General features: G+C 46.1%; 1 protein-coding gene across 1 annotated transcript; it reads left to right on the forward strand.

Annotated features, from left to right (window-relative positions):
- Positions 1–239: 239 nt before the first annotated feature.
- Positions 240–4,728, forward strand: RPUSD2 (RNA pseudouridine synthase domain containing 2). The gene is given in 4 exon segments (XM_045770764.2): positions 240–886; positions 2,339–2,635; positions 3,329–3,913; positions 3,915–4,728. Coding segments are annotated over 4 exon segments (1,638 nt in total). The 5' UTR covers positions 240–280; the 3' UTR covers positions 4,065–4,728.
- Positions 4,729–8,429: the final 3,701 nt, after the last annotated feature.

An 8,429-nucleotide genomic window follows, 5' to 3' on the forward strand; every position in this document is an offset into this window, starting at 1 on the left:
TTTGAATAAAGCTCCTTTCGTTTTTCCAGACCCGAGGGGCTTTGAACATATCTACATGGAATCTACACTTTTGATGAGTCATTCCCACAGCCTCTCCACTGAACTCCCATATTCACTCTCACTGCCTCTCACCTGCAACTCAACAGATCCAACTCCACTCATTCAACTCCCTCCGTCACTCCATCTCTTCTCAGTCCCCGCCTCCACACTGGGCCTCGCTGATTGGCTGCTGCCCGGTGACGTCCTCACACCGCGACCCAGGATCTGGGATCGGGTTGTCATGTGGCTCGGCGGCCGCCCGTGGCTCCCAGTTCTTCTGCAAGGGTACCTCAACCTCCGGCGCCTCAGCGCTGCCAGGATTTGGGGTAGTTGTTGGGGTTCGATGGCGGAAACACTCGTGACTGGGGCCGAGGCAGCGACCGGGCTGAAGGCTCCGGCTCAACAAAACGGAGACGCTAGTGGCGACGCGAGGGGTGAGCGGCCCTCCGGGAGCCCGGAGCCGGCCCGGGAGGACGGGAAGCAGACCCCACTGAGCGAGGAGCGGGCCCCGGTTGCAGCTTCGGGCCCAGGCAAGCGTAAGAAGCGACGGGACGCCGCCAGGGAGCGCGTCGTGCCACCCCCGAAGAAGCGGCGGGCAGGGGTGAGCTTCGGCGATGAGCACTTTGCAGAGACCAGCTACTACTTCGAAGGCGGCCTGCGCAAAGTGCGGCCTTATTACTTCGACTTCCGGACCTACTGTAAAGGCCGCTGGGTGGGGCACAGCTTGCTGCACGTCTTCAGCACCGAATTCCGAGCCCAGCCCTTGGCCTACTATGAGGCCGCAGTCCGGGAGGGGCGCCTGCATCTCAACGAGGAGCCGGTGCAGGACCTCAGCATTGTGCTCAAGGTGGAGTCCTCATGGGTCCGGCCGGAAGCGGGCGAGCAAAGGGGGCAGGGGTCTTTTCAGAGTTAATAGGGCATAGGTACTGGAGTAAAATCGGGGTAATTCGGAGGCGTTTTCGCTTTCACTCGGAACACTCTTCTAGCCCACTTCTCTTATCCCGTCGCCGCAAAAGTAGTCTCTGCTTCACAACTCGGCCCATATATCCCCTCCATCTGGGCGGGTTCCTTGTTTCCAGAAGTTGGAATTCTTAAAGCTCCTTTTGTGCGCTGGCACTGATCGCTATGTTGCGTTGTAGATCTCTGTGCAAATAGTAGTAATACAGCCTGTTGTTCATGTCTCCTTACTGTGTGCTGGCACAGAGGTAAGCATTTTATGTACTTCACATTAAATGCTAACGACAGCCTTGTGGGGTAGGTATTGCCACCTCATTTTACCTGTGACGAAACAAAACTAAGGTAAACTTCAGAGAGGTAAGTACTTGCAACAGTGTCACCTCCAAAGCCTGTGTTCTTGTAACTACTACTTAAATTATTTATCATAGATCCTGATATGATAGAATTGTGAAATGTCGGGTATAGAGACTAGAATTGCCTAGCCCAGTGCTTTGACCCTTTAAAATTCTCACAGCTAAGAGTTACCAGACACCCCTGTCAGTAACGCTCTTTTGTGAGGGGAGACAAGGTGATTTTAGCAGGTGGGGAATGAGTGGTTTGAATCCCCTCTCTCATCCCAATTTTGAGAAGTGCAGGTATGGCCTAATCCTCACATTTTACAGATGAGGAAACTGAGGCCCAGAGAAGTTAAGTGACATGCAGTGAGCCTGTGGCAAATCCAAGTCTAGAGACCAGATGTCTGGACTTAACAGCTTGGTGTTATTTGTTCAAGGTCACAATTAGTGATGATTTTATGGAGCTCCCCCCCTCCATTTTAGAAAACTTTACCTTTTATTTATTTTTATTTTTTAAAAAGCTATTTATTTATTTAGAGACAGAGAGCAGGGGGAGGGGCAGAGGGAGAGGGAGAGAAGCCCAAGTAGACTCCCCTCCCAGTAGGGAGCCCAAGGTGGGGCTCGAACCCACCACCCTGAGATCATGACCCTGGCAGAAATCGAGAGCTGGACGCTCAACCAACTGAGCTACCCAGGCACCCCAGAAAACTTACCTTTTAAATATAATTTTATTGTAGAGAAAATACAAATAAAACCAAAACACTTTTGTAATCCCACCACCCAGAAATACCACCAAGACATTTTTGTGTATGTCCTTCTAGTACTTTTTCAAAGCCTGCTCTCTGCCTGTGTGTCTGTATTTTTACAAAATGAATACACTGTGCGTGCTGTATTTTCTGCTTAAGGATGTACTGTGACCATTCTGTGTCAGTAAGGAACAGGAAGCTGTGTGAAGTTCATACAGATCGCTTGTCTCTGGTCTGATGAGTTGCCTGTGTCATTTGCAGGACAATGACTTCTTGAGGAACAGAGTGCACAGGCACGAGCCACCAGTCACAGCAGAGCCCGTCCGCCTGCTAGCTGAGAATGAGGATGTGGTGGTTGTAGACAAGCCATCTTCCATTCCTGTCCACCCTTGTGGCCGCTTCCGACACAACACTGTCATCTTCATCCTGGGCAAGGAGCACCAACTCAAGGAGCTACACCCATTACATCGGCTTGACCGCCTTACCTCCGGGGTCCTCATGTTTGCCAAGACAGCGGCTGTCTCGGAGAGAATTCATGAGCAGGTTCGAGACCGGCAGGTGAGCTGGGCTTTTGTCCCCTGCATGCCACTTCCTGGGCTCTGTATCAAAAGTGTGTCACTGAGTTCTAGTGAAGTGGGCCTTCATGTTATCTTGCCAAGCTTCCTATCCTCAGGAAGGTCAACACTGAAAATGCGAAAGACAGGTTGTTATCTCTTATGTTTCAAAAGATCTTTAGAGGTGGCTTGTACACTGGGTCTCTTGATAGTTTGAAGTTTTAAAGTGCTGACAGGCTGACCAAGGTGTTTATTGGTTTTGTTTGGTTTTTTATGACTAAGATTTCTAAGATTGTGGGGAGAGCCTACTTGGTAGAAAGATTCTGGATGAAGTTGGAAGAGGCTTGGGTAGAAGAGTTAAATGTAGTGACTTGTAACTCTGGGTCTGACTGTGATACATTTAGTGAGTGTTTACTGTGTACCAGGCTCAGTACCAAGTACATTAGAGTGTAACTTACTGAATCCTTATAACAGTCCTGTGAGGTAAATGCTTTTCTAATCTTAATATTTTCTAGACAAGTTAATGGAATTTAAAGAGGCAAACTGTTGTACCCAGAATCATACAGCAGGCAAATGGTGGAGCTGGGGTTTGAATCCTCTTCCGTCTGACACTGATGCATTTCTCACCACTGTATTGGATCTGAACTTCATGAGTTTAGGCTTCGTGCTGACTTTCTCCCTCTTTCCTCCTATGTAGCTGGAGAAGGAGTACGTGTGCCGGGTGGAGGGGGAGTTCCCCACTGAGGAAGTGATCTGCAAGGAGCCCATCTTGGTGGTATCTTACAAGGTAGGGGTGTGCCGCGTAGATGCTCGGGGCAAGCCCTGTGAGACAGTGTTCCAGAGACTGAGCTACAATGGACACTCCAGTGTGGTACGGTGCCGGCCACTCACAGGCCGCACTCACCAGATCCGAGTCCACCTCCAGTTCCTGGGCCATCCCATCCTCAATGACCCCATCTACAACTCAGTTGCATGGGGCCCCTCCCGGGGCCGGGGCGGCCATATTCCCAAGACAGATGAGGAAGTGCTTCGGGACCTTGTGGCAGAGCACCAGGCCAAACAGAGCCTGGATGTGCTAGATCTCTGTGAGGGCGATCTGTCCCCAGGACTCATAGACTCTACAGCTCCCTCCTCAGAGCTGGGCAAGGACCACCTAGAAGAGTTGGCTACATCTGCCCAGAAGATGGATGGAGCAGTCGAGGCAGCTCCTCAGAATCTGGACACGATGGCCTTGGCACCAGAGAAGACAGCTGAAACGGATGTTGTGACTCAAGAGATAGACCCCCCTCTGTGCAGAGTGCCGGCTGGTGCGACAGGACCCCTTGCCCCAGGACCTTGTGATGTTCTTGCATGCTCTGCGCTATAAAGGGCCAGGGTTTGAGTACTTTTCACCCATGCCTACCTGGGCACAGGATGACTGGCAAGAAGACTGAGGGCTATGGCCAGTGGAGGGATTGATGCTTGAGTTGGAAGAGGAATGGGCCATGGAGTAGGAGCTGACCTCATGGGCTGGTACTCAGGGTTTCTACAGGAGTGAGCTTGGGCTCTTAGGATCTCCTTATACTCTCTACCTCCTCCTTTCCTCTCCCTCTAGCTAGAGTTAGGGAACTTGTTGGTTTGTAAATATATCCCTTTTTCTGACACCTTGTATGTCTGGTTTTCTTAATTTTTTTTTAAATCGAGGTAAAATTCACGTAATGTACAATTAGCCGTCTTAAGATACACAGTTTAGTGACATTTAGTACATTCACACGGTTGTGCAATATCACCTCTTGTCTAGTTTGAAAACATTTCCATCACCCAAAGGAAACCCATACCCATTAAACAGTCACTCTTCGGATCCCCTTTCTCCTAGCTCTAGTGACCATTAATCTACTTTCTGTCTCTATGAATTTGCCTATTCTGGACTTTTCATATAAATCGAATCATACAGTATATGTCTGTCTTCTTTTGCTTAGCATAATGTTTTTAAGGTCTGTCCAATTTATAGCATGTATCAGTACTTCATTCCTTTTTCTTTTTCTTTTTTTAAGATTTTTATTAGAGACTTTCAATGGGTATGGGATTGTTCTCAGTTCTTTTTTTTTTTTTCAAGATTTTATTTATTTGACAGAGAAAGAGACCGTGAGAGGGAACATAAGCAGGGGGAGTGAGAGAAGGAGAAGCAGGCTTCCCACTGAGCAGGGAGCCCGGCGCAGGGCTTAATTCCAGGATCCTGGGATCATGACCTGAGCCAAAGGCAGACACTTAATGACTGAGCCACCCAGGCACCCCTATGTTTCCACTTCTTTCAGGTATACTAAGGAGCGGAACTGCTGGGTCATATGGTAATTCTATTTTTAACTTTTTGAAGACTCACCAAACTGTTTTCCACAGTGGCTGAGCCATTTTACATTCCCCCTGGCAATGCACAAGGGTTTCAGTTTCCCCATATCCTCACCAATACTTGTTATTTTTCATTGTTCTGATTATAATTAGCCTAGTGGGAGTGAAGTGTTCTTGCAGTGTGGTTTTGATTTGCGTTTCCCTGTTCAGCATCTCTGAGCATGTTTGCATGTGCTTCCTGGCCATTTATATATCTTTGGAGAAATGTCTATTCAAGTCTTTTGCCCATTTTTAAATTGGGCTGTTTGTGTTTTGTTGTTGAGTTATAAGAGTTCTTCACATATTCTGGATAGAAGACCCTTATCAGATACATGATTTTCAAAGATTTTCTCCTATTTTGTAAGCTGTCTATACATTTTATTGATACCATGTATCCTTCCTTTGATTAACAAGTTTTTTTTTTTTTTTAAGATTTTATTTATTTATTTGACAGAGATAGAGACAGCCAGCGAGAGAGGGAACACAAGCAGGGGGAGTGGGAGAGGAAGAAGCAGGCTCATAGCGGAGGAGCCTGATGTGGGGCTCGATCCCATAACGCTGGGATCACGCCCTGAGCCGAAGGCAGACGCTTAACCGCTGTGCCACCCAGGCGCCCCTGATTAACAAGTTTTAATTTCTTTTTTTTTATTGCAGTAAGAACACAACATGAGATCTACCCCTTAACAAATTTCTACGTGTACAGTACTGTACAGTTAACTATAGGCGCAATGTTGTACCGCAGATCTCTAGAACTCACATTACTAAAACTTTATATACATTGAATAACAATTTCCTATTTCCCCCTGCCCCCCTACTCTCTGCTTCTATGTGTTTGACTGTTTTAGATACCGGAAAAAAAAATTGTTTTCCTTTACTTACTATTCACAAAATACGCTGTACTTCAAATGTGTGGGGAATTTCCCCACACCAAGCAATTCTCCCAACGCCAGCTGGGTGTCCTACAGTTTAACTCAATTCTGACACTGTCTACCTAGAGATAGCATCAGATCCCACAGGTTAAGAGCTCAGTCCCACAAGACTGCTCCACGTCAGATGCCCATTGCAGGTCCAGGTTGTCACCTGTGCTTCTGACCAACCAGAAATCAGGTTCCCACAACCCCCTCCTTGGGTTCAGTTATTTACTAGAATGGCTCACAGAACTTAAGAACAGTTTACTTACTAGATTATTGGTTTATTACAAAGAATATTGAAGGATATGGGGTGCCTGGGTGGCTGAGTTGGTTAAGTGTCAGCCTTTGGCTTGGATCATGATCCCAGGGTCCTGCTTGGCAGGGAGCCTGCTTCTCCCTCTCCCTCTGCTGCTCTCCCTGCTTGTGTTTTCTCACTCTTTCTGTCAAATGGATAAATAAAATCTTTAAAAAAGAAAGAAAAAGAATATTAAAGGATATGAATGCACAGCTAGATGACAAGACACATAGGGCAAAGTCTTGAAGGGTCCTGAGCACAGAAGTCTCTGACCCTGTAGGGTTTGGGGTGTGCCATCCCCTGGCATGTGAATGCCTTCTTGTCACCAACCCAGAAGCTCTCTGAACCTAGTCATTTAGGATTTTTATGGGTGGTTCATTACTTAGGCACGATTGATTAAATCATTGGCCACTGGTTATTAAATTAATCCAGTTCCCTACCCACAACCCCCACCATGTTAGTAAGTGGGCTGAAAATTCCAATCCTCATATCAACAGAGTTGCTTCTCCTGGCCAATCATCCCCCATCCTTAAGTGCTTTCCAAAAGTCACCGCATTAACGAACTCAGAAGTGTGGTTGAAATGGGTGTGTTATAAGTAACAAAAGATACCTTCATCACTCTCATCACTTAGGGAATCCCTAGGGTCTTAGGAGCTCTGCCAGGAACAGGAATGAAGACCACACCTTCTATAAGTGGAATCATACAGTACTTGTCTTTTTGCAATTGGCTCATTTCACTTAATGTTCTCAAGGTTCATCCATGTTGTAGCTTGTGATGGGATCTCTTCCTTTTAAAGGTTGAGTAACATACCATATTTTGTTTATCTACTCATCTGCTGATGGGCACTTGGGCTGCTTCCACCTCTTGGCTATCATGAATAACTCCTATGCTATTTCTCCTGTGTTCCTGTGAACATAGATGTGCAAATATCTTTTTAAGACTGCATTCAATTCTTTTGGGTATATATCCAGAAATAGGATTGCTAGATCCTGCATTCAATTCTTTTGGGTATAAAAAGGGAAATAGGATTGCTAGATCATATGGTATTTCTGTTTTCATTTTTTTTAAAGATTTATTTATTTATTTGCAAGCAAGAGAGACAGAATGCGCGTGAACGCTCGCATGAGCGGGGGAGGGTCAGAGGGAGAGGGAGAAGCAGGCTCTCCACTGAGCAGGGAGCCCAATGCCAGGGTCGATCCCAGGACCCCAGGATCATGACCTGAGCCAAGGCAGACACCCAACCGACTGAGCCACCCAGGTGCCCCACTATTTTTAATTTTTTTAAACATTTATTTACTTATCTGAGAGAGAGAAAGCAAGAGGGTGCAGGAGTAGGGGGAGGGGCAGAGGGAGAGAGAGAGAGAGAGAAGCAGACTACTGAGCATAGAGCCCCACATGGGGCTCAATACCACAACCCTGAGATCAATGACCTGAGCTGAAACCAAGAGTTGGACACTTAACCGACTGAACCACTCAGGCACCCCTCTATTTTTAATTTTTTGAGGAACCACCATACTGTTTTCCATACCATTTCCACCATTTTACAATCCTATTAATAATGCGGAAGTGTTCCAATTTCTCCACATCCTTGCTAACACTTGTTATTTTTTATTTTTTGGGTTTTCTTTTTATGAATATGAGGTGTTACTTCATTGTGGTTTTGGTTTGCATTTCCCTGATGATTAGTGAATTGAACATGTTTTCATTTGCTTGTTGGCCTTTTGTATGTCATTTAGAGAAACGTCTATTCAAGTCCTTTATGCATTTTTCAGTCAGGTTGTTTGATTTTTTTGCTGTTGAATTGTAGTTCTTTACATATTCTGGGTGTTAACCTCTTATCAGATAAATGATTTGCAAATATTTTCTCCCATTCCATAGGTTACCTTTTGTTCTCTTTATTATGTCCTTTGTTTTTTTTTGTTTTGTTTTATTTTGGTTTGGTTTTTTAAAGATTTTATTTATTTATTTGACAGAGAGAGACAGCCAGCGAGAGAGGGAACACAAACAGGGGGAGTGGGAGAGGAAGAAGCAGGCTCATAGTGGAGGAGCCTGATGTGGGGCTCGATCCCATAACGCTGGGATCACGCCCTGAGCCGAAGGTAGATGCTTAATGACTGAGCCACCCAGGCGCCCCTGATTATGTCCTTTCATCCACAAAAGTTTCTAAGTTTGATTTATCCCTTTGTCTATTTTTGCTTTTGTTGCCTGTGAGGCTAACAGGAATTTG

Source organism: Ursus americanus, chromosome 36 (genome assembly GCF_024610735.1).
Source record: "Ursus americanus isolate L20-20 chromosome 36, mUrsAme1.1.p, whole genome shotgun sequence".
Lineage (NCBI taxonomy): Eukaryota > Metazoa > Chordata > Mammalia > Carnivora > Ursidae > Ursus > Ursus americanus.